Consider the following 27,152-nt stretch of genomic DNA (forward strand, 5'->3'; position numbering starts at 1 on the left):
GTTAAAATATTAATCTATTTTTAATATAATTTTTATTTCTGGAACTAAATTCTAAAAGACATTTATTATGTGGCTCTTCTCCATGAGAACACTAAATAATAAAATGTACAAGATCTTCAGAGGTAGTTTTTTCAGGTGTTGAGATATTCTTTACACGGTCATTTCTCATATGGGCTGAACAGGGCTTGGGGCGGGGGGCGGGAGGGCGCTGGAACGGCTTGACGAGTGGGGGAAGAAACTCAGATGAGCTATTCTAGGACAAGGACTGGTGAAAGGAAATGAACTGCTTTAAAGAAAGCAGGACTAGGAGGAAAGAGTATTTGGAAGAAGAGAGAAAGAGGAGAATTTGGAGCCCCAGGCACCTACAATAAATGCTCTTGGCTGTAGGAAACCTCCCCTTCCCCACTCTCGGGAACTCACTCCAACCCCCTCCCTCTGACCCCCATGGTATATAGGCCCTTCTCCTTTAAAGGCAATCAAATAAATGATACAACAGCCTGGATCATGACATTCCACATATGATATAAAATTGTATTCTTGCTTTAGAAGTTGCAAGGACTCTGTGACGACTCAGGGAAAGTGTCCCTCCTTCCTTGACTTATGACCCAAGGTCAGTGGCCTGGTCACTTAAGGTTAATTTTAAGCGCACAGTGGTAATCATACCCACAGAGTTGATAATTGATCTAGATGCTGAAGATGGTGCTAGAATTTTATTTAAAATCCTGGTAATTTAAATAGAGCAATACCCTGACTTTTGGTGACAGCAGGTATCAAAAACTTATGGGAGGATGCTCTGCTTGAAAATTCTCAAGAAGTGAAAGCACTTTAAAATGAGTTAAGTACATAGACTATCATTGCTACAATTAATGCCTTTTCGGAAAATGCAGGTTTTAACGGCAGCTGCCACTGCTAGCTCACCTTTCTATTGACCCGAGGCCTCACTTTCCTTCCCTCCCACAGCCAAGCTCAAGTCAAAGAGCCAGAGCCCTACTCACAGTTGTGAGGGGATCTTCTGAAGTCTCATTTTTCTCAACTTTAAATAACCTTGTGGGGATGTTGTGAGGATTTAATAAATCCATGTAGGTAAAGAACCCAAACCACTGCCTGGCATATAGCAGGCACTAAATAAACATTAGTTCTTCAGGATCAGTGCTTCCCAATCTTAATAAGCTCCACTCCTGTAGACTTATCCCCAGAGAGCTCTCCCCACCATACCCCTGTTGGAAAATCTATAGTAGATTACCTTCTCCTAAACCATATCCTGGGAAAATCTTGATTGGGTATTATGCAAAGATTGGATTTCAAGGTCACAGATCATGTAAGTTTGGGAAATGCTGGGCTAAACTAGTTTGTTTACGGCAGGACTTCCAAAATCCTATAATATGATGAGGCACATTATAAATCTCTGAAGTATCTGACAGAGTGTGCAGTGCTTCCCAAACTTCTTTGCGGGTGGAACATTTCTGGGGGGACTTTGTCTAAAGGAACACTCTTGGAAAACCTTAGTTAGTGGTCATCACACCTGGCTGTGCACTGCCCTCTGGGTTAGGATCTGAGCATCTGTACTGTTTAGCAAAGCTCCCTGGGTAACTCTAATGCATCCAGTCCATAGGTCAGCTTTAGAAGGCAACTGCCCTATTCCAGTGTGCTTCCAGTTGGCAGATCCTACGTCAACTCTATAAGATTTAATTTTTAAATAAAAAAGCTAAGAATTTTAAAAGCTATTTATTTTGTGCTGGGCATATCAATTCAGAACTTTGAGTAAGATATGCACTACCATCTCAATGTAATTGTTGAAAGTAAGTGGCAGTATTAAACTCTATTTTGCTTTTTAATTTGAAGCTTATGAAGATGACAGGTTATGTACGTCTGATCAGTATCATTCCACCTACTTCAAATAGATGTGATGAGTTTAAATTAAAGCACAAGAGGTCACAACACTCTTCACAAATGATGGGATATTCCTCCTCAGCTGTTCTATAGAAACATCTTGGTCCTCACCATTTCAATAATTATATGTAATAAATCATGGGAGAATGAGCAAAGCAAGGAGTTTAAGAGTTTGTGTGAATGTCTGGGGTTCTTTCAGAAATGAATAAAACTTTTAAAGAAATGTCAAGATTCAAATACTGTATGATATCACTTATATGTGGAATTTTAAAAATACAACAAACTAGTGAATATAACAAAAAAGAAGCAGACTCACAGATAAAGAGAATGAACTAGTGGTTACCAGTGGGGAGGGGGGAGGGGCAATATAGGGTAGGGGATTAAGAGATACAAACTATTAGGTATAAAATAAGCTACAAGAATGTATTGTAGGGCTTCCCTGGTGGCACAGTGGTTGAGAATCTGCCTGCCAATGCAGGAGACACGGGTTCGAGCCCTGGTCTGGGAAGATCCCACATGCCGCGGAGCAACTAGGCCCGTGAGCCACAACTACTGAGCCTGCGCGTCTGGAGCCTGTGCTCCGCAACAAGAGAGGCCGTGACAGTGAGAGGCCCGCGCACCGCGATGAAGAGTGGCCCCCGCTTGCCACAACTAGAGAAAGCCCTCGCACAGAAATGAAGACCCAACACAGCCAAAAATAAATAAATTAATTAATTAATTTAAAAAAAAAAAGAATGTATTGTACAACATGGGGGATATAGCCAATATTTTATAATAACTATAACCTTTAAAATTGTGAATCACTATATTGTACACCTGTAACTTATATAATAGCGTACAGCAACTACACTTCAATAAAAAAATGTCAAGATCTAAGCAATGTCACTACTCTATTAAAGTACTATGATACAATATATTATGCAGTTACTTTATGAGGAAAATGCTTCCCTCTGGCTTTGGACAGGATCCTGGGAAATGAAACCTCTAGCATTTATTGATAGAAAAGCTTTGTGAGCTTTGTCATTAAGTACTATGGAAACAGCACCATTCCAAAGGCACCCTGAGTCATTCTGATTTTGTTATTCTCGCCAAAGGTAAATTTGGCCTATATTCTTACTGCTTCTGGAGAAGTATGTCCTTCACAGAGGACCTCTACGTCAAGGGTGCAGCTTGCATTTAAAGGGGAGCATATGCGATGACCTTGTGTATGCGTGCTCTCACGCATGGGCATGCACACTTGTTGGTGAGAAGGGGAATGAAGGGGGGGGCGGTGCTGTGGTAACGGGGCAGGGGGGAGAAGAACAATGAGGAGGAGACAAACAAATAAAGCTGGAGGCAGCCGGGGTGAAAGGCATCAGGCTCATCTTTGCAGGCAGTCCAGGACACTGCCCGTTATCAATGCTTTCATACAAGTGGAGCTAGAGACCGTTTCTAAGGGATCCATTAGTGACCAGACAGATTCAGAGCCCATCTTGGAAGAGGCTCTGGACTGCAGGCCAGGACAGCTGGTTAGCATACGGAGCAGCTGTTAAACTAGTGGAGAGTTGTGCGCACTCCAGGGAAGGTGCCAGATTGTTCACAAAAGTGTTTAATCAGCACAGTTTGATCACCTGGGCTGAGCCATGACAATCAGCGGGCTCTGTCCCTTTATTTCACAGCAGAAACTTCAGCTTAGGTTAGAGGTGAAGGGGCAAAGTGTGCAGGGCTGGACCCTTACTCAGCATGTGTCCCACCCTCACCTCCAGCCTCAAGCAGCAGTTTACCTCGCTGCACTGCTACCTGTTGAATATGTTTTGCTAATATTTCCTAAGTTTGTTTAACTTGTGTGATCAGATGAATCAAAAAGTATTGCATAAATATAAGTTTAATGTTAAAGTAAAATATAAACAATCTCACATTTAATGCTATTCGTAGCCATTGATAGCCTGTGTAGCAACTAGGCACGGACGCTAAGCAGTTAGTGTGTACAAGTGAAATGAACATGACTTGAAGACCCCCAAATAAATGTTTAGACTTTGTCTTGCTTTGGGTACTCCCCAATATCTATAACCGGCACCAGTGTCGATGGCTTACTGAAAAAACAAACAGTAGCAACAAAACCACAGCTAAATGTTTTTTAGGGCCCTTCTGATGGGTAAGGCCTCAGTTATCCCTTAGAGTATGGGTTTAGGGCCCAAGAAAAATCACAAGTCTTCCCCTTCCTCTTCGCTTGGCATTTGAATATTAAGAAAATGGCAGTGTGACTTAACAGGGAGTTATGAAGACTTGGATTCTTTGGCTGTGTTACTAATTGGTTTGTGCAGGTCTCGAACTTTTGTAAGCTCCAGTTTCTATAAAACGAGGGAGTAGAATAGAACGAGATTTTCTTGGAGTGTGAAAAAAAGCACAGAAAGCACAGAATACACATATTTTGAAGCAAGGGGTGTGTGTGTGGGAAGGAGTAGGAGAGGCAATGGAGGAGAAGGCAGCTGCAGCCTGGCAGTGTGGCCTCCAGAAGGGGCTGTGACTTGCACATCCCTTTTCTCACCACTTGGTGGAGCCAGCTCCCTACCTTGTAGCTACAGCTCTACCCTCTGTGTTCCAAGGGGTTGTAAAATCAATTTAGTGGGTGGAAACCAGCATTAAAAAGGAAGGAGAATGGAACCTAATCTAAAATATCAGAGTGCATCACACATAGTGAGGGTGTTATTTTGGAGGACTTAATTTTCCTCTTATATATAATGTATAAGCATATGCATATCAGGACATGATATATTATTTTTCTTTGGCTCATGATCAAAAATATTTGAAAAGCACTTTGCTGATGCTCCTAGGTCTTTATCCATCTCTCTCCCTCCCTCTCACCCTCGACCCTCCCCCTTTCTCCCTCGCTACTGATCTACCATCTCCCTCTAGTAGTGTCCCCCTTTCCCCTCTTCCTTCCTCTCTCCTTCTCCCCATTTCTTCTTTCCCCTTGTTATCCACTGTTCTCACTTCTCCTCTATCCAGGTATTTTACCCCACTTTCCCACTCACCCTCTCTCCTGCCTTCCTTCGTGCTCTCCTACACCACCATTTCTGACTCATACCATCTCCACCCACCACCTCTCCCCTCCTGAGCCTCAATCTCACAGACACAGACATGACAAGACACAGTCTAAGTGGGAGTGTGACGGCCAGACCTCCCCCATCCTTGACCCAGGATTCAGACTCACTCCCAAACGCCTCCCATTGCCTCTCGGCCTCCCTCCTAGACTTCACCACTCTCCTCCCTGAAAGGGCCTGTGTTCAAACTCTCCTCCATCATCAATGGAGCCGTGCCTGGCTGTACAAATCCCACTGGTTATTTAAATTCCATCTCAAATGCCCCTCTTCTGGGAAGCCTTCCTGTTACTCCAACAGAGACTATTTTCTTTGCTCCTTTGATCTGCACTTGTGCTCACCTCCACCCTTATCACCAGTACCTCACTGATTCCCAGAACTCAGAGGGCAGAGCCTTGGTTAGATTCCTCACTGGGTACCAACTCCATCTCCAAACCAGTGCGGGGCTGACCCCAGGGTGGAACTCCTGGGAGGTCATGGAAGTGTGGGCCTGGTTCGGTGGTTCACCGGCATCTCCCGTCATTCCCCCCCACCTTGCCTTCTCCTGCCCTGCTACACACCACCCTCTGCTCCCGACTGACCCTGGCTACCTGGTGCCCTGGAAGGCTGCCCTGGGCCTGGCCAGTGTCCCAGCTCAGTCCCACTTAGCCCTGGCCCTGGCCCTCAGCCTCGGGCCGGGGAATACTAGGCTGGTAGGGCAGTGGGTGGTGGCCAAGTCCAAATCTAATAGCTTCTGGCCGGACCTGGAGGAGGGAGTTTGCAGAAGGGTTATCCAGCCCTGGTTGTTGGTCCCCTACTTGTCTTTCCAACCCTTGCTGAAAACTGACTTATTTCAGGTCATTATTGTAAGGGTGTGTGACCTGGATGACACACCTATGGAAGAAATGGGTTGAAGTGTTCCTCAAATTTGAGGATGCACATGGAAGCTGGTTAGATATGAATCAAACAAACCAGATTTGGCAGTGCCAGCTGGTGGTCTATGGAGTAGGGAAGGGGGGAGAGAGCACTGACGTGGGAAACCCAGCCCCTGGAATCTACACCTAATCTTTCAAGGGGGAGATATCACATATTGGGAAAGTCACTGGCTCCTCTCTGGGTCTCAGTGTCCTTATCTGTAAATGGAGATGGTTGTGCCTGATGGTCAGGAAGACCTTCTGATCCCTGACAGCAGAGATTTTATAAAAATGTTATTGCCCAGACTCACATATGGCCATATCCCCAAAAACTGAAAAGGAAAAAGTAAAGTTCAGATTTAACCAAAGGTGATGAGCATTTTAAACAAACAGCTGTCCTTATCAAAGCTGAAAATCTAATACAAGGCAAACTGAAAATAAATGATTTTCCCACATCATGAGCTGTAGGCCAAAGTGGGGAGACAGCATTAGCAAAATCACTACCGTTTGGGGGATCTATTTATGGCACATACTACCTTATCTGAGCGCTCCCGGAATGCTTAGCAAAATGCAATAGAAATGGATCTAGTTTTTGAGTAGATAAGTTTCATGATCTTTACATTTAGTTCTATAATAAAGAGATATAGTATGAAAATAGGGAGAGTGGAGGGTAAAACCTAAGTATCATTCCACTTAAACCTCCAATTTGTGTTAAAATCACTACTTGTAGGTATTAAATTCTACATAGTGAATTGTTCTTCTTTATAGAAATTTTGGTACTTGGGAATTTCTCCATTCAACACCTATAGAGACAAAGGTCCTAGAGAAAGATCACATACATACAACTACTCTTGATTGTCATTTTTCAAAGTGACACCATTTAAAAGGATCAATACTAACTGGCTGAAATATTTAACATATTCACCCTTGGTGTAGGTACTAATTTCCTAGTGACTCAGCTAATTTGGTTGTGCAGGCAGTGTCAATCTCAATCCCTCTGCCTCTCAATCTCTCTGTCTCCCAATCTTCCTCCCTCCCTTCCTCTTTCCTTCACTCTCTCTCTGGAGTATAGGCAGATAACCTGAGCTATGCACTAGAAATCAGAAGAGGCTGCTTCTCTGTTAGCACTTAATTATAAATTTGAAAAGATGCCAGCAACTGGGGTTAAAAAGAACCTTTTGATATTTTCAGGTTAAAAAGTGACCATTTCAGAAAAGTATTCCTGAAGAGCAAACAAGTGTTTGGACCACTGTCTGGTCTTCCCATTAAGAAGTACCCAGGAAACTCCTTCATTTAGACATGAAAATGTTTTGCTTGTCTAGAAGGTTCTGATAGTGATGGGGAAAAATAATGGTTTTCCATGTCTTGAGGTTTTCATAAACAAAAGACTGAATTATGACTTGAATGGCATTAGCCATAAGTCTGCAAATTGTAATTCTATTTTAAACCCATCCATCCATTCATCCATCCAACAAATATTTACTTAAAGTTTACTGTGTGCCAGGCATTGGGGTTATGCAGTGAAAGACATGGTCTCTTACGGAGTTCACAGTTTCTGCATTTTCAAAGTTGGCTTAATTGACATTTTATCTCTTACTTATTAGAGATTTTAGAGGTGTTACGCTTTCTACATTAATCAAACTTTGTATGGCACAAGTAGACAGCATAAATTATGAACAGAGTAAAGCCTTAGGTCTCCAGATCCTATAGGGAATTAATATACAGCTTGATTTTCTTGCATGTTCTCTTAAATTGTGGATTATTTAAAACAAATTTTTTGGTGGATAGCTTTCTAAACACATTACAAGTTCCTTGCTTTCTCATGCAGAATATACCAATGATTCAGGATTATTACTAATATATTAGTATGCTATATTGTAATATATGGCTGTGTTGGGCTCTATATTGGGACATAGGATCATGCGCACCAATATAGAATAGCCCTTGACCACTATGATTTTTTTGGGTTCTTTGGCCTTTTTTTGGGGGGGGTGGGCAGTTTTTCTTTCTTTCCTGTCAGGTACTGGTATCAAGCTACTTGCTCAAGTTCTTAATTCTTATTTGCTGCTTCTAAATTGCTATGGGCTTGGAAACAATCTAACCAAGAAGTAAAGAGGCTTTTAGGGAGGATAGAAAGGAGTTCCTACGGAAAGATAAAAACTTTATCCTTAGGATATCTCTTTGGGTTGCTCAGAGGCTGGTTTTTATATTCTTCCTGTTTCTCTAATGTTATACATAGGTAACATTTGCTGGGTAGCTGTGCTCTTGATCACTGAATTAACTCCTCTCTACAGAATGCAACATTCCATAAGGTTTAACTTGACTTTTTTATTTTATGGGTTTCTTAGAACTACATTTTGTAACTGGTAGGTAGACTTCTAGCTATTTAAAAGACTACCAAACTGTTTGCCATGATTTACTGGAGTGATACCATTAAACCAGAAAAAGGCGTGGTTATGCTAGATATTTTGTTAGAATTGGTCAATTTTGAAATGAAGAGTCTTTCCCCTTATACATTGATTTGGCATAAACAAGGCTCACAGGAAGTACACGTACTGATCTCTAGATTTCTATACCTTGCCAATTTGGTAGGAATATGAGGAAAGTGAGACTTTTGACTAAATCCCAGAGATCATAAGTCAGAAAAGAAAAGTAACATGACTTACTGCTTTCCAGGCCGATGTCTTCCCAGACATCCTGGGGAGACGGGAGAATACTCAGCTGAGTTCAGATGATGGAATTTGGGGTCAATGGTCAAGATGGTTTTATTGGGATCTTATTAAATAGACATGAGGAGAGAATATTTCTATGTCTGGAGATTTCCAGACAAACCATATAGAGAGTGTTAAAATTTGGATTAAAAAAAAAAGACTGGGAACTTTTATCAAGTACTCCAGAACGTCAGAAGGTAATTTCACCCTAGAGCTTACTGCTTTCATAATCTGACAGGGGAGCTACATATTTTACATTCTCCTTAAACTAATGCCATTTGATGACATTACAGGGGATTAATTATCAGGAGAGGACAAGAGAGGAGTGACTCTCCACCCCTTCTTTAGACCTTTCAGAACTCAGGATCCTTTTATGCCCAACTCTTACCTCTTAGTCATTCTTAGCAAAGGGCCACACTGAGGTCTCATTTTCTAGAGCTGGGCTGTGCAGTATGGTAGCCACTTGCCACCTATATTTATTAAACAAAGTTGAAAATGCAGTTTTCAGTAACAATAGTCACATTTCAAGTGTTCACTAGGCACACATGACCAGTGGCTACTGTATTGGACAGCACAGACACGGAACATTTCCATCACTGCACAGGGCTTGATGGCGCGGTGCTGTTTTAGAGTCTTGCCTCAGGGGGGCTGCTACACCGGTGCCCACTGCCTCCCCAGGACCTCTCTGAGCTGGCAGTTTCATCTTCAGCATGACTGTTTAATTCAGTCAAAGCCTTGACTAGCCTGACCCTAGGACTTCCTCCAGACTGTATCCTACAACACTGAATCTCTACCTCAACCCTTCTCTGCAACAGGGTCCTGAGAGAGCGCTAGGACTTTATGTCAACATTATTTCTCGTGTCTTGAGGTTTCCTCTATTTGTACTTTGGAAACTGAATTCTTTCCATAACCTGGTTATGTAACTTATCAACCAATGTTCTTGCTGACCCTCTGTTAATGATGGAACATGTTTAGTATGCTGTGGGAAAGAGATTTAAATCAAGTTGGGAGCTGGAAAAAATGAATTGTGAGGTTTTAGGGCTCTATGATTCTACTGATTTCAACAAAACATAGAGGGCTGATTGATGTTCTCCCCTATAAGCTGTCAAGAAATACGTTCCATTAGATAGTTAGTTTGATTATCTATCTATTTATCTATCTATCTATCTATCTATCTACCTATCTATCTATCTATCTATCTATCTATTGTTGTTTTGGTTGAGGGTGTGGAAGATGAGGTAGTTAAGGATGGAGGGAGTATTTAGGTTGAAAGAAAACTTCAGTGGAATTTGAAACCTAAGGCCCACAGAGTAGGACGGTTAGCCTCAGATGAATTCTAATGTCAGGATTCCGCACAGTTTTAATGAGCAGAAGCTACTTTTACTTCCTCAAGGCCTGGCTATCATTCTGATTGGGTCTGAAGACGTTGGCAGGTAGGTCCCTCAGGACACTGGGGAGAGACACTGCTGAATACTTGATTTCACCCTCCACTAGGAATTCTGGACCATTGCAGAGAAAGAAGCGTGAGTGAGAAAGAAGTCTGACAGCCACTGACTTAGAAAATTTAATGGGCGATACTTTACCAGGCAAGATTTCCCACTCAGCTTTGGTCCACTTGTTGGGAAAGCCCTGCTGTTGGGTATTTATGGCCCTGAGTGTGCTCCACTGAAACGCTCCGCCAACCTACTTGTTATGAAAATCGTAGATCTCCTGGATGTTGCCAAAGATGATATGCTCCTTATTAAGGATCCCAGGGGGGATCTCCTCCACACCACTGGTCATTTCCCACAGGTAGGTCTGTAAGACAGCAACAGTTCCGTCACTGGCAAGCACTGCCACGTGAAATACACACAAAACAAACAGGGTTTCAAACCTGTGGGGTAAGGCTCAGACTGGGAATGCATGTAGAGCCTAAAAAGTGAGATGGTAAATAAGCAGAATGGAAAGAAAGAAAACCTGAATGTTCCATTATTGTGAAATGTTGCTAGGGAAATTCACATCCCAGACTTTAGCAAGAACACAAACTCCACAGTCTTCTAAGTTATTAAATGTGTTTGAGTTTGACTGTGTGCGGGGGGGAGGATGCAGATTTTTAGACTCAACTTAAGTTCATTGACTGTGTCATAGATTTTATTTTGAATTCAAGTGTGTTATATGCTTTTTTTTTTTTTTTTTGCTGGGCCTAGTTCCAGTCTGAGAAAAGTTTCTTTCCACAGCACTTTAAACTCCCATGCAATTATTATTGACTCTGGGAGAAAGATGTCCTCTGGTTGGTTTTTTATTCTTCAGGCTCCGGGAGAAGACAGAGTACTGAGCTCCTCTCCAGGACTTGATGTGGCAAGGATGTCGGTTTCTAATACAGCTGAGAACTGATGACCGCAAGACTTACCTCCAAGCACTCGTGTAAGTCCCTCACATAAGCCTTCTCTGTCTGAAGCAGTTCCGCCATAATGAATCTAGAAGGAAGCGAATGGGCTTTTAGTTGGTTAGAGATGTAATACCTCGCTTCCTTCAAACTTCACTGCCCCCACCCCAGCATTTATGACATTCTTGGATGTCCTGTTTCTCTACTTTACCAATATGCGTCTCTCCCTCTGAGTCCCTCTCACTCTGAACATTTGCTCTGTGTCCCTTCAGCATGTTTGTGCTCGGCTAGTTCCATACTCTCTTCCCCTTTCCCCCCCCCAGTTCTACCATGTTTTGATTCTGTGCTGATATGTGTGTGCTCTCAGTTGCACATCTGTGTGTGTGTGTGCGCGCACATAAGCTTGTAGTGCCACTCACACTCACTCTCACCAACTAGACACCAACTCAGCTTCCTATGTTTCTCTTACTGTAGCTCCCAGAATGATGATTCCTGCTGAGTAGAACTGCTGACTTACACCAAAACAGTTCACAGTCCCACAGGTTAAACCAGGTTTAAAAGCCAGAAGCAGATGCCCAAGACACCACCGCCGAGACTGGGGGTTAGCAAACTTTTTCTGTAAAGAGCCAGAGAATAACTACTTGTGGGCCATTCAGTCTCTGTCACAACCACTCAGCTTTGCTGTTGTGTGTGAAAGAAGCCACACACAATATGTTAAAAAAGTAAGTCCGGCTGTGTTCCAATAAAACTATTTATGAACAGAAAAGAATTTCATCTAATTTTCAGGTCACAAAATATTCGTCTTGTTTTGATAGTTCTCAACCATTTAAAAATATAAAAAATAATTTTTAGCTTACAGACTATATAAAACAGGTGGTGGACCAGTTGTGGCTTGTAGGCCATAGTGTGCTGACCTCTGGCTTCTAATGGGGTTATTTTACATCACAAACTGATGTGCATGAGGCTAAGCATGTGATCCCAAGTACAGCACAAGCTAATGATATTAAGTGACTACTCTTCAGTCTCCCAAAAAGAGAAGCTGTGCTACACATATGCAAGGGGAAGGCTCCTTCCTCCTTGGACCCCTAAACAACACAATGTACCTGTGTGGGTGTTCAACTCATGATGCGTGGCTTCACTGTAGTGTACCTACGTCACTTTCTTTCTTTGACAAATATGTTTTAGAAATGGTGCTTCCTAGCTGGCATGTGATATGCAATAATATCTAGTTTAGCACAAAATATATTTTTATATATTTATCTTAGATTTTCCATGTCATTTTTTCATGGAACTTCATAATGAGAATCCCTATTTACAAGGTGTTCCATCACATAAAAATTTTGAGAAAGATTATCCCGAGTGTCCCCTGTTGGAGATTTCAGAAGAAATATTAAAATGAGCAGCATCTTTTCCTGAACCTTTATCTTGGTGGGATTTTCCTTAAAGCAAAACTTTGTTCTAGCAGTGGCCTTTCTATTAAATTATTGATTTAGAAAATTGCCTTTTGCAGGAGTTAATGAGCCACTCTCTTGCTAGTCTTGCTCTATTGGTAGAGTGGAAAGTCCATGAGCTTTGAAGTCAGACAACCAGGAATTGAATTATGACTGTCATTTCCTAGAGGCAGGACTTGCTTCTCCAAGCCTCAGACTCCTTACTTATAAAACAGCTGATCACACAGGGCTGCTGCAAGGATTAAACAAGATCCTATAAGCAAAGTTCCTAGTACACTGTAAGTGCTTGGTAAACAAGGAAAGAAGGAAGATCAGAAGGAACGTAATCCCACTTGCTTTGAAAAATTGTCTTTGACTTTACTGCCTTGGGTTCTGGCATGCCTCTACCTTCTCCCTTTTTCTCCATCTGCTTCCTGCAGTTTTTCCTGTTTTTCTTCATAATTTAGCTCCACTACCCTCTACCCGATTTTGTTTTACTTTCCACCCACCCTTTACCATCCTCTGGCTATTTGGTGTCTCAGAGACAGCCCAGCAGGAAGATCTGGCCACGTGTTGTCTCCTCATTTCCCTCTCTGCTATGGGTTGAATTGTGTCTCCCCCAAAATGTATATGTTGGGTCCCAACCCCCAGTACCTCACAATGTGACCTTATTTAGAAACAGAGTCATTGCAGATGCAATTTAAGATGAGGTCATACTGGAGTAGGGTGGGCCCCCACTCCAAAATGACTGGTATCCTTAAAATGGGGGGAAGTCGACACAGGCCTGTATTAAGGGAGGATGTCATGTGAACATGAAGATGGCCATCTGTAAGGCAGGGAGAAAGGCCTGGAGCAGAGCCTTCCCTCCCAGCCCTCAGAAGGAATCAACCCAGCCAACAACTTGATTTCAGACTTCCAGCCTCCAGAACTGTGAGACAATACATTTCTGTTGTTTAAAGCACTTGATTCGTCATACTTTCTTACAGCAGCCCAGATGGAACATATGCTCTGACTTCACAGACCAGCTTGAGTTTCTTCAGTTCCAAGGGACCTATAGTCCTACTTTATTTTGATAAAATCAACTACAGAGGCCTTCTTAATCTTAGAACACACCATTTTTTTCCAGCATTACCCAAAAGGAATGTCAAAATACTCTTCATAAAGCCCTTGCATATCTCTGGCTATGTGTAGCTTTGTAACACTGATGTAAAGAAAGCAGAGTGATCAAGACACGGTTTGTAAGGTTGACATGGTTCATTGTTTCTTCTGTCCAATGCCCTAAAGTTCTTGGTTAGTGTGAAATGTGGGTGGAAGCATTATGTCTGCCCATTCCAACCTCTGCAGGTGGTCATGGGGACACAGCAAGCTGTCTAAAGGGACGGGTGGCAGTGAAAACCAAGCATAGCCATGAGGAGCCTTCCAGTTGGTGGAACCGTCTCACGCCCAACCCCCCACATACTCTTTCTTCCGGGCTGATTTCCGCTTCTCTTCATTGACCTCATGGTTGGCGTCCCGGAGCTTGACCTCACGATCTGAAAGGCTTGCTGGGATGATATCCAGCTCTAGGTCCTTGTTATCCTACACACAGAGAGATCGCAGAGGTCACCTTGGAGATGTTTTGGGAAAGCAACTCACCAGAGTTGGTGGAGGTGGGGGAAGGGAAGAACAGAGAAAGATATAACGGAGAAGGATGAGAAGATGGGGAATCCCACCAACTGCTACCCACAAGCACTCTTCTTCATGGGATAATTTTTTTTTTCAAATAAGAAAAGTATAAAATGTTCAGGTCAAATGCTCAGGGATAATATCCACAGCAAAGAAAAAGAATGTACACATTTGATAATTAGTGTCATATTTCCTCAAGGACGTTGGGCCTGATTAGATCTACACACACACACACACACACACACACACACACACAGGTCCAAGACTGATGATTAACCATTATAACAGATGTGAAACAGAAATGTAAAAAGATATAAAACTTTCATTTGTCAAGGGAAAATAATAAAAGTAAATATTTTTATTTAAACAAGCAACTTCCCTTGGAAATAGAAAGCTAAATGATAGAACAATTACTGAATTTTCTAATTGCCCATCCATGCTTATTTCAACCACTGTTTGGTATTTATATAGAAAAAAACCTCTAGGGAAAAAATCTCACAGGTTAAAGCCTGGGGGAGATGTTAATTCCCCCAATCTTTGTGGTTTGACCACTTTATTCTCTAGTCTGCTCTGTTTCAGAGTATGAGCCTATTTAAAGATTTAAGAATTAGAAATCCTAGGATTAGATTGCCAGTCTGTATTTAGCTCTTAATTCATAGGTTAATGACCCCTATTATAAAGAAGAGATTAAAAGTCAGTCTTCCTTTGCTTCCTGGCAAATGGTACTTCTTTTCAGTTGAAATGTCAAATAGACTTTATACAAATTGCGTACCTTATTCTTGAAAGAGCACTGTTATACACACCGAGGAGTCTAATCATTTGCTGATTAACGTAATTGGGTGGAAGACAGTACTGATGAAGCCAAGATAAAGGGTTTAATCCTCAAAGTCAACAGTTAACTCTACACATAGAAAAACTCTGTTCTGTAGCCACAGGCCCTACCCATGGCCAGCCAATTTTGCACTGTATATAGCACCAGTCATGGGGAGCTGGAAGCCAACGGCTCAGCAAGATCCAGTCCCTCCAGGAGAAAGACAACACAAGGCAAGTGCTCTAGGGGTCAACAGCTCAGGAAGATTCCTCTGCAAACCCAGCTTCCCTCCACGGCAATGAACAGCAGTACTGACGGAGGTAAGAAAGGAGGATGTCCCAGCTGGGCAACCCCACACCTACCTCTGTGTTGACTCCAAGGGCTTTCTCCAGAGAGTACCGGTACTTTCCCATCCTCAAGGAGAAGTCTCTGTAATGCTTGTCCACCGTGGTCACCCATTTCCTGATCTCTGTGGCATGAATGTGGCCTTTTTCCACAAAGCTATCGGCCAGCTGAATCAGGAGTTTCACCTTCTCCTTTGTTTGCTGCCGCAAAAGATGGTCGTAAGTTACTAGCTTACCTTTACTATCATGGCCCTTCACTCCAGCCCTCTTTCCTTCTTCACAGAAGCCATAGATACCCCAGAGCCAGACTGCCTCCGTTTATATCCCAGTGCTGTCACTTACTGGCTGGAAGGGCTTGAGCAAACTACTGAAACCCTCTGTGCCTCAGTTCCTTCATCTGCAAAATAGGGATCATAATAGTATCTATATTGTAGGGTTGCTGTGAGCATTACATGAGTTGACAACGTAGGATGTGTCTGGAACACAGTGTTCACAGTAAGAACTCAGTAAGCAATAAATGTTAGCCAGTATGATTATTGATGTAAGAATCTCTTTCATTAATATAGCACTTTATCAGTTTACAGAGTATGTTCACGTTACATCTGAGACTCGTTTGAGTCTTAAAGCATCCCTAGGAGGCAGGTGGAGGGAGGCGGTATGGGTCTCTTTGAAACACAGATTGAAAAGGCTGAGGCTTAGAGAGCCTTAGGGCTTGTCCAAGTTCATACAACCTGTAAGTGATAGAGCCGTTTGCCTCTGGTCCATAGTTTCTAGTTCTCTCCCTTTACTCTACTGGCCTGAAGACGGCTTTCTAAACGTCAGGTGAGTTGGCACAGCCAGGATCTACAGAAATCTAACCAGCAGATTTAAGAGTAAACTCTGTCCCTTTCACCACCAGGATCTTGTTTTTAGTTTCCTTGAGAGAGAGAGAGAGAGAGAGAGAGAGAGAGAGAGAGAGGGAGAAGAGTGAATGAAGCTAGTGTCCATCACAGGGCTAAGTGAGGTGGAGCCCTGACGTGGGTCAATTTCATTTCTAACAAGAGTGTGTTCAACATCTACTCTGTCGACACCACTGTGCAGAGGGCTGTGGGGAAAGACCTGGGGGGTAAACAAAAGAAGAAAAAGAGATTTCCACCAGACTGTTTATATCCCTAGAGGGACAAGATTTTCACACAGAGTAGTTCAATAACTCAGGGCATTATGTAATTGAATGTCAAAATAAGAAATATGTATAGTTAACACTGCAGGAATTTTAAAACAGGAAAAATATGAAGGTGGGCTGGCAGGGGCAGAAAAGGTGTCATGGGGGAGGCAGGACCTGTGCTGGGTAAGATATGGAAACGGAAGGGCTATTCAAACAAGCAAACGCTTGCTCACCTTTTATCCTCAGTTTGGGTTTTGAAACTCTAACATCTATCAGGAAAACCTGATAGATTTTAAGAGAGAGGGAAGAATATTTACATAATATTCTGAGAAGTAATCTTTTATCTTTTGGATTGGGGGAAAGTAGGTACAAGGTTTGGATCATGCTACGATCCGGGTAATTGAGGGAAACTGAGACAGAAAATCACTGGAGCAAGCGCGGAACAGACAGAAGAGCCTTTCTTTCTTTATGCCACCACCCTCACCCTTGCCTCTCCAGGCTCACCCACAGCCCCTCCCAAGAGAGACTGACCCTCTCAAGAACTGCCAGAGGGAAGCTTCTGGCAGGAGAGGCAAGCAGAGAGGACTTGTTTCCTCACGGCCAGGGCTCCCGCCCTCCAGCAACTCACTCAACACCTTCGAGCCTCTCCTACCTCAGCACAGTGGGCTGGTCCCCAGGGCTGGGAGATAAGGGGCCAGAAGAGCTTTGGTGTGAAGGAAAGAAGGTGGATATGAGGACAGGAGAAACACCTCCTTAGCAACGAAAAGGCAAAGAATAATGGCGCTGGAACTCGGTTAATACAAGATACCTGGTATTCCAAGGACTTCTATTTCTTGCATTTAGGGCTTCCTCCCTAACCCGGGAAACAATTTTTCTTAGGTTTGTCATTTACTTAAAACAGTGATTAATTTTTGTAGCTATAATCAAGAAATCCATCTTCATATAAAATCTTGGAAACACGTATTTATTCTCTGCTCTTGGTAAGGAGACTTGAGCACGAGTTGGGGGTTTCTAGCCAATTGGTAGCAGCAGTCCTACCAGAGCAGCCCTATAATTTCCTATCAGAGGAAATGATATCCTAAAACATCAAAACTGATTCAGAGTCAACAGGGATAGTGGCTTGTGAGCAAGAGCATTCCAGGTATGTGTGGGACCCAGGGGGAGCAGACAGACAGTGAAACTGGCAGCGCAGACAAGCTCTTCCCCACGTGGCCTCACCTGCCCACGTGACCGTCTCCACTGCTCTCCGTGGCCCCGAAATTCCAGCCATGTTAAATAAACCTCACCTGCCCCCCACAATGTGATGAGTGGCTCCTCCTCACCCCTGCTTTCACCTCAATGGCCCTCTCTCACCTCCTCCCCACAAGCCGAGTGGGAGATGCCCTTCCCAGTGTTCCCACAGTACCACACACATGCTGCTACTTCAGCGTGTATCACGCTGAGTTATTTATGTCTCCTTCATTAGGCCATGCGCTTCTAAGAGATGAGTGTGATCTTATTCATTTGTAGCTCCAATGTCTACGATGTATACCATAATAATAATAATGTTGAGTAAATGGATGAGTGCGTAATTATTGTGCTTGGAGGTGAGTAAAATTAGACCAGCAAGAGTTGAAGGTATACACTGGGAAGAATTAGATGAAAAGATTTGACCCCAACCATGCCCACGGCCCCTACTGAGAGCAGTCTGAAGTGATTTCTTATACGTGGGTGACTATGGTGGCACAGCGCGACCCGCCCCATGCCTGGCTACCGCTGATGAGATCAGAGGTAAAACTTGCCCCACGAGGGCAGCCCATCAGTATGCAGCCAGTGACTTCCAAGGTGTCCTGGCCTAGAAGCTCTGACTAAACAGGGACAGGGGCAACATGTTGGGTCAATCAAGGTGGTTTTTCTGGGGATGTGAACTGTACAGACAGGGAACTGGGTGGCTGGTTGCAGAGCAGAAGTGAAAGCAAATAGCAGAGGAGAGAAGGGAAGCTGAATCACAGCGGTGGTAGTCATGTATGCCTGATCTCCTGAGATGAGCTGACCCGGAAACATGGCTGCTGGAACTGCCCTGGTCTCGGGTGACATCCCAGTTTTCATCTCCAGAGGTGAGACTATGCCACGTGTCTTGTTCTTCCCATTGGGCTGAGTCATTCAGCTTTTCCTGGGCTCCTTCGAGGTCCAGCCGCACAGTTTCTGTCTTCTTTATTTCCACATACAGCCATACAAAATCTTTTCCCCTTCTAAACTTAAGCCAGCTTGAAACTCAAATCTTGCCACCAAGAAGAGTAACTCATACAGACTGATAAAGTGGGGGTCAGATTGTAGAGGTGCTTGCATGTTAGGTTCAGGAGTATGGACATGATCTTGTGGACAAAGGGAGCTTTTGGGGAATATAATTCACTTGGGCCTGGAAATTTAGAACATATCTCACTTATCTTGGGATTCTTGTGTTCCCTAGTGTATATTTTGCCCTTTCATTTTCAATTCTATGTTATCTGCTGGAAAAGACAGAGGTTAAAAATAAGGGTTCAGTAGTTCTATTTTTCTTATTTTTTCTCTTCCTTCCTTCTTTTGATCAGTTAATATTATATCATCTTCCCCTAATCAGAGCACCTTACTCCGAATATAGTTTGTAAAAAGCCCTTTTGGTAGCTCTTGAAAATCTGACAAGTCTTTAAAATTTAGCCTTCTTGATATATTCCCATAATCTAATTATAAGCATCCAATTGGCCTTTCATTGCTGATCTGCCTTGTCCTTATTGATATATTCTTTGGGGGTATGGAATTATTGTACTCCCTGAGTGGGAAAACCATTCCTTGAGATATATCTTCATATTCATCCCACAGGAGAAAGATTTAGTTGTTAAATATGAAAAACTAAACCTTGCAAAAATGTCTATCACATGTGAGCTATGTTCATTCCTCTTAAGAGTCTCAGAAACAGAAACATGTCCATCTTTCATCTGAACTGTTTAGATTCTACTTTTCTCGTAGAAAGCGCCTCTCTGACAAGCCCAGTGTCCCCTTTCCTGGCTGTCTGAATTCAAAGACATAATTTAGTTCAGCTAAAGCTCCAGTCACTTTCATTATCACTTAATTCTCTTTTGTTAAGAAGAATCTAGTCCAGTTTATCTCATAGCTTCTTTTACTTTCAGAGATAAAATTATCAGTTTAGAAAAGGGTTTTCTCAACATCATTACTCATTGAGAAATGTAAATAAAAACCACAATGAGATAGCACTTCACACCCGCTGGCATGGTTATATAAAAAAGACAGACGATAACCAGTGTTGGAGAGGATGTAGAGAAGTCAGAACTCATACACACCACCGGTGGAAATGGAAAATGGTGTATGCGCTTTGGGAAACAGTTTGGCATTTCCTCAAAAAGTTAAATATAGAGTCACCACCTGACCCAGCCATTCCACTCTCAGGTATATACCTAAGAGAACTGAAAACATATGTTCACACCAAAACTTGTACACAAATGTTCACAGCAACATTATTCACAGTAGCCCAAAATTGGAAACAATCCAAATGTCCATCAACTGATGAATGTATAACAAAATGTGGTTTATCCATACAGTGGAGTATTATCCAGTCACAGAAAGGAATGAAGTACCGATGAAGTACTGCTACAACATGGATGAATCTTGTAAACACTCTAAGTGAAAGAAGCCAGACATAAAAGACCACATATTATATGATTCCATGATTCCGTTTACATGAAGTGTCCAGAACAGGCAAACTCATAGAGCTAGAAAGTAGATTAGTGGTTGCCAGGGGCTGAGGGGAGGGGAAAAGGGGAGTGACTGCTGATGTGTACGGGTGTTTATTTTGGGGAGGGATGATATATTCCGGAACTAGATAGTGGCGACGGCTGCACAACCTTGTGAACGTACAAAAAACTACTGAATTGTAAAAAATGGAAAACAGAAGAATCTGAAGAGTTTTGCTATTAGAAGAAATAGTTCTTCCAGATGTCAAGATGATTAAGCTTTCCTATCACCATGTATCTTGACTCCTTATAAATTTTGAAACCTACAATAGGAAAATATCATTTGCATTCTTCTAACTGGATTGTCCACAGCACACCACAACAAGAAAATCTTATCCTCATCCAAATTCTCTTTATCTTATTTTTATTCTTACATTTGTGTATTGCTACATAGAAAGTACCTTTTTATATTCAGTGTTTCTTCTACTTGATCTGTTTCTTTGGAACAGAGTATAGTAAATCAATATACTCAGTATACTCTATTGCTCTGTTCAATCATGAGGGCCACCATACTTACTGTCGTGTGGTTTAAGGTCAATTTGGTTTCCATTTCAAATTCACTTTATTGGTTATAAAGATTAAAACCAAAGATGGCTGGTTAAAAGAGGTCTGCTTCTGGTAAGTGGGACTGTGGTGGGGCCGGAGGCTACTGCCTTTCATCAGAAGGTCCCCAGCTGGATTTGTTATCTTGTAGATATTCCCATAACAAATAGCCCTGAAACTTGGAAATGATAGATGGGAGGATGAAATCCCATTAAGAGAAATAGTTAAGAGGAAGAGAGAACAGAGAGAGAGTCAAAGTAAAAGAATCATATTAAATAGAGGTTTGGGGAGGAAGCGTTGTTGAAATCTACCCAAACTTCTTTTTCTCTTATGTTCTCAAATATCTGTAGCCTCCCTTCAATGCATAAGATATAGTTAGGCACGTGAATGAAGCATGGTTCTTGTCCTTTGGGATCTTGCAGGCTCATACAGGAGGTAACGCTGCGGAGGACAGGACGGTCCAGGCCAGGTGCCTTAAGGGCTGCACAGACAATGTCTGCAGTGCAGGGATAGGCCGATTGTATCCGGCTTGTAGGCAGGGACACAGAGGAGGAGGCACTGAAGTGGGAAGGTGGGGTCTTCTTAAAAAGTACAAACTAGATGGAAGGGAAGGATATTCTAGGCAGGGAAATAGTATAGAAAAGATACAGAGGCAAGAAAATAAATGATGTATCTCTTGGAGGGTAAGAAAATAATATGCATTCAGCTGGAGCATAAAATCTGCATAAACACATTAACTGAAGATACAGTGGCAGTGGTAAGGTGGCACAGTTGTAGACATTGTTGAGTGTTGCCTAAAGGCACTGCAAAATCCTTAAAGCTCTTGAGCTGGGTGGTAATCTGACCAAAGTAGTGTTTTAAAGATGAACGCCAATGAAGGGCAGGATGGGTTGGAAGGAAGGAAAGGCCAAAAGCATGGAACCCAATTAGGGTGACAACAATGTGAATAGAAAAGAGAAAGACAGGAAGATTGTAAAGGAAGGATGAATTAAATTTGACTGAATGACTCTCCACATTTCCACTTTGGTGATGGAGAGACTCTGATCCTAGGAAGTTCTGGGTATCTGCTGTGATCCATTCTACGTGAGTAGGATCACCAGTGGATCTGATACTATTCAGCCTCTTAGTGGTTCGTTGTTGACACTATTTGGAGAGGGGCAGATAGGTGCAAAGTGGGTAATTCAAACCCATTTTCATTTGGATTTGAAAACGGTTCTGTGAGTCTGCCACCTCCTGGGCACTGTCTGCTCTAGCTGGTATTGAAATGAATCTCTTATCTGAAATGACAGTTTTTCACATTGGGTGAAAAGGCCCCAAAGCTCACAAGTGTGCAGGGGGAAGGCTCCCCACTATCAAGAGTTCAGAGTGCAGGATTCACAAAGTGGATAACCACTTCTGAAATACCAGCTCAGGAAGGAGGCTAAGGGCCTAATTTTGTTGCAGCAGATTAGAGAGAAATTTGCTGCAGTGTCAGAGGGATCTCTGGATAAGGTAGGCATTAATATGTTCCCCCCCTGACTCTCACAAAAGCTCCTCTCATCCTGGGAATAGCATCTGCCCTATGTGGAAGTGATGCCAAGGATGGTCCTCCATGGCAGGGAGCCCAGTGTGAGGGACAAGGATGCTACAAAGAGGGAACTGAGACATCAGCTTTCACTCAAAGCCAAGGGTCCTCAGATCAAATCCTGGCTGGGAAAACAGATGAAAGTGAGATTTCCTTCTATTATATTATTTTCATTCTCCACCTCGGTGTGAATGGGGGTGTGGGGGTGTGCGGTACGTGCACCAGTGCATGTTTTGCTCCCCAGAGACCTCAGTCTGGCTCATTTGCAGGGCGAGGCCAGAGGGAAGTAGTCAGCTCCGGAACCTGCTTTGTGAACCCACCCATAGCCGCTGGCCTTTCCCAAAAGGTGGACTTCCCAAGCCATTCAAATTTCAAGAATATGTGGCTGATATTCCCACACGATGTGCATTTCACATGAATACATTCCTTTGCCTTATTTGGTCTGAAAGAATACAGCAGATTCCAGAATCTGGAGCACGAAGATGAGTGCCATTTGGAAGCACAGCGTATAGGCGTTGAGTTCCTGCGTACAGAGGCTCTACCAACAGCTCCATCTCTTTGGATGTTCAGGTCTCAAAGGAGACAATCCTACGTGTGTGTCCCCCCACCTTGCCTCTGAAGTCCAGCATTTCCGTGTACAGAGGCTGTTCTCCCTCCCGCAATGTGAAATTGGCCAGACTGGGGAGCGCTGGGTGGAAGGGGAGGGCTCCGGGATGCTTCCTACCTTGGCAGGCACCCTGAACTCCCCATATTCCTTCAGCAGCTCCTGAGTCTCCTCTGCAGTCTCCCCCGTGGAGGTATGTGTTGAGAGGTAATATTCACCTGTTTCTTGGATCCAGTCTAGCGCCTGTAGGAGGAAACAACCCATTCAGTGCCCCAAAAGCCAGCTGTTAGTAGGAAAACATGCCATGCTCTGATGTGAAGGTTTGTGGTTTGGGACAGCATGATGGACCTAGGAAATGCTGGCACGATTCAATCAGTATGTAGCTTGCAAGTTGATTTTATGAAAGAGCCCTCCCCTGTTAGACCTGGAACAACCCACCAGCAAAGAGAGTGTCTTGTCCATTAGACTGGGGACTCTTCTAGGCCAGGCCCAGTGTCATCTATGAGTTAGAGCAATCTGCCCCCAGCGGCTCCTCCCAACTCCTGGTACCAGGCTCTGAACAGAGTGCCTGGTGAAGGCTGAACGGCTGGTCAGCGCAAGGATGCTTTCTTTTCATCCCCACCTCCCACCTCTACTCTGCCTGCTCCTATGACCCTCTTCAGGACTGTCCCAAGTCTTGGTCATCTAGGCCTCTGTATGGTCCCCAGAACTGAGGCAACGCCAGGGAAAGCTCTGAACATACCTGCTTGGCGCTTCGCTCAAACACCACGTATTGCTGGCACTGGTCTAACCGCCGCTTCTTCAAGGTCCAGAAGTGCAGGACACGGTTCTCCCTCTGTAAGAGCTCACTCAGGATGGCTGCAGAGCAGAGAGACAGGCGCTGGTCACAGGAAGGTCCTGAGCAAATCTGACCGGCTGCTTCAGCCCTGCTCCCAGGTGCCAGGTAACTGAGACCTTCAAGTCTCCCCATCGGACTGATCCAGCACCAAAAGCAAGGGAGCAAAAGTGTAGTTCAGAGAGGATTTCCCAGAGATCAGGGAGACTGGGGGAGGGCCTGTTGATGAGGTTCCATCAATGAAGGGGGGAAGAGGAAGTCCCCAGGGTGACTTAAAAGTGACTCTGATCCTCTTCACGCCAAAGCTAGTCCTTGATGATAAGAGACCTTGGGAATTATCGGTGCTGAAAATAATAGCTAACACAACTGGCGCCTGGGAGCCTGCGGAGAGTGAACGGACTTGACAGGAACACCAGCCACTCTCGAGGGGTCCTAGGAGAGGGCCAGAGGGGACTGGCGTGAGGACTGGGGTAACCGCATGGATAGCCGTGTCACTTGCCACAAGCTCTGTCCCGTACAAGAGGTTGTGCACTTAGCACTTCAACAGCACAACCTCAATTTTAAAACCTCTGAATTATGGGCCTAGGGAAGCTATGTTGGAATCATGTCATCACGGAATCATGTCTCTAGGCCCAAACTTCCATGCTGGTTGGGACCGATCATAAGAAAAGCTAAAAGCTGTTCTCACGTCATCTCTAATGAAGGTGAGTGCGAGGATGTGTACAAGGCACAGGGCACCACGGTGGCCGTGGGAGCTGTTTGTCCATGTCATGTCCCTCCCTCTCTCTACTTCTCCTGTTGTTCCAGAAGCAGCTGGTTATGTGGATGGACTTCTGAAGTGTATAATAGTATGTTCTAAGCTTGAAGCAATAAAATTTATTTTGTATTGTTTGCCTCCTGCTTCCTGCTAACTATATTAGATACTAATAAAATACACAATAATGATGCTATGGAAAGTTAACAGTTATTCAGTACTCACTATGTGGCAGGTACGTATTTTCACAGTACCTCAGGATGCATGGACCACTATTATCTCCATTTTACAGATGAAGAAACTGAGGCTTGGAGAGGATAGGAAACTCAACCAGGGTCAGTCAGATAAAGGGGTAGAGCTATTTGACTTAAGAGCCTGGGTCCTTAGCCACCTTGGTCTACCGAGTTACTGGGGCTGTAAAGCACAAGTTATTGTGCTCTATAAAAAAGGCACAGCCCAAACTGCAGTGTTTGTACTTAGAAGTTTTTGTTGATTTTGTGCACTTTTAATGCCCTATGGAAGTTTGGCTCTCTAAGGACAGAATCTGTCTCTCCTCTCTTAGGCTGAGAGCTTTTATGGTCCCTATTATTCACCTCTCCCTATATCTCTGCCCTTATTATGTAGCTTTTTAGTTCCTCCCCAAAGAGACAAAGTGTACTTCCTCACTCCCGAACTCAGGCTCAGTCACATGACTTTCTTTGGCAAATGGGGCTGTTAATAGATAGGACACAAGTAGGGGCTTGAAGTGTGCTTGTGCACTTGAGCTTGCCCCTTAAACCTCTGCCATCACCTCTATAAGAAGTTCTCCTGGGTAACCGCTGCCCCATCAACCAGAGTCCCAGAATTAATCCACATGGAGCAGACAAGAACCCACCCTGCAGTGAAGGGGCCAAGCCAGCCAGACCTGCAGCCTCAAGCAGAACCGCATCACTGAGCCCAGCCAAGGCAGCTGGTCCCCAAGCCAACACAGTCATTGAATGATAAATGCTTATAGTTGTAGGACACTGAATTTCAGGGGTTGTTATGCAGCAATAATTGCTCCTGTAACAAAAACTTAAAATAAGTGGCACTGGCTTTGGGTCCAGGCAGCAGGTGGAAAGGAAATGGATATAGGAGAGACTGTAGGTCCCTGCTCAGGTGGAAGCTTCAACTGGGCAAAGACAGTGAGAACCTGTGTTTCCTTTACTCTTTTTGTCTCCTAGTCAGAGTTTTTTTCACTGAGGTCCGTCTGTGGTGGCTGAGAGAATCAATCCAGCTCAGGCGAAAATCCTAATGAGTTTCAGGTTTCATTTGTGCCCCATCGGGTAAACTTTCCTTTGGGCAAACCCTGCCCTGGCGCCCACGAAGGTGCGGCAGATCCTGCTCACCGGGGGGGGCTGCCACTCTCGGCACACTGGGGCGGGGGCGGGCGTGTGCGCTCTCAGCAGGCAGCTGGCCTCACCCAAGCTGCCACCTGCACTTGGACATCAGAACACAGGCTTTGAAAAATCTGCAGGAAGGGGAAGGTGACATAATGCGAGCCACCCACAGGGCCCCTCGGCTGCAAACAGGGTGGCACATCTGGAAAAGGAATGTTGCTTCCCTCTTCTCTGTAGGGATCTTTGATTACTAAGTTTAATTCTTCCCAGTGGCCTCTGATCTTCGCACCTCCTGAGTTCCTTGAGCAGGAGAGAGGCCCTTCCCAGAGGAGGTCAGAGCTTCCCTCTGTCTGCTCTGCAGCTCGCCAAGCCTGTCCCCACTCCTCACTCCAAATCAGTGTCACTTCCCTCCCTAGCTTTGGTCTCTGGGGTTGACTAGTGGCCATGTACTGCACAGTGTAGATACATAGAGATCATCTGTCATTTCAGAAAATTCTACTAGCATTGTTCTAAACTCTTAAGATAAATGCAAAAGCTCTGGGGAAATTTTATAGTCATTTTTCCATTCCAAATCTTGATGTATGTTGAATCGCCACCACCCACACCATCCACATCACACTTTTTCTTATCCAAGGAGGAGAACCAGGTCACATGAAGACCAGGTACCCAGGCTCTTGTCCATGCGGCTGAAGTGGCTCGAGGCTGGCAGGGCTTGCACTGACCTTTCACTTGCTGCTCGGGTCCTCGGGTGTGGCTGGCGGCACTGGGCATGCTGACATTGTTCCTGTGGATGTACTTGAGAAAGACCTCAGCGTTCCGCCGTGCCAGGGTGCAGGCCTGAGAGAGACAAGGTGTGAAGCCCCACACATAAGTCCCAGTCTGGTAGGGGCACGTGATCTAAGACACTGGAGAAGGGGTGCTGGTGATGAGGCTTCTGGGGCTCTGGGTGAGCAGAGCCCTGGGGCATACTCCAGTTCCAGTGCAGGAGACTCACTCACTCTTTTGTCAAGTAAAGAAAAGCTCCCTGTGCCTCTCCCCTTTCCATCACAGGCAAAACCAGAAATCAGCCACCCTTTGACTACTACGTGTTGATTCAGCGTGACCACCTGAGAGTGACTCTCAGGTTGGTTTCCCTCTGCCACCAGAATGCCTCGTATATGACCACTGGCATAAGCCACTTCAACGTTAGCTTAATTTAGACTTGAGAAAGCAAATTTAGTGATCAAACCTATTAACCGTATGTTCCAAATCTAAATTACTCACATTTTAGAAACGTATTTGTTCATCAAACCCACCCCTGCCTCAATAAGACGAATAAAGATCCTATTGCTGGGAAATATCAGTCATGTAAAGGGGTAAGAGCCATTGTACCACGCCCTTAAGACTCACAAGAG

At 44.0% G+C, this 27,152-nt stretch overlaps 1 protein-coding gene across 8 annotated transcripts in view; it reads right to left on the reverse strand.

Annotated features, from left to right (window-relative positions):
- The window catches only part of KALRN (kalirin RhoGEF kinase), a gene marked incomplete at its 3' end in the record, with an annotated part of 654,541 nt that overhangs the window by 236,506 nt on the left and 390,883 nt on the right, over positions 1–27,152 (reverse strand). For all 8 annotated transcript variants that reach the window (XM_082458482.1, XM_082458476.1, XM_082458483.1 and 5 more), the window contains 7 exons: positions 26,481–26,595; positions 23,554–23,669; positions 22,932–23,054; positions 15,208–15,390; positions 13,829–13,947; positions 10,964–11,030; positions 10,262–10,371 (listed from right to left, as the gene is read on the reverse strand). In XM_082458482.1, the coding sequence (XP_082314608.1) occupies positions 10,262–10,371; positions 10,964–11,030; positions 13,829–13,947; positions 15,208–15,390; positions 22,932–23,054; positions 23,554–23,669; positions 26,481–26,595 (833 nt within the window). The remainder of the gene's footprint in view (positions 1–10,261; positions 10,372–10,963; positions 11,031–13,828; positions 13,948–15,207; positions 15,391–22,931; positions 23,055–23,553; positions 23,670–26,480; positions 26,596–27,152) is intronic.

This window comes from Balaenoptera physalus (genome assembly GCF_965194825.1).
Source record: "Balaenoptera physalus genome assembly, chromosome: 4".
In the NCBI taxonomy this organism is placed as follows: domain Eukaryota; kingdom Metazoa; phylum Chordata; class Mammalia; order Artiodactyla; family Balaenopteridae; genus Balaenoptera; species Balaenoptera physalus.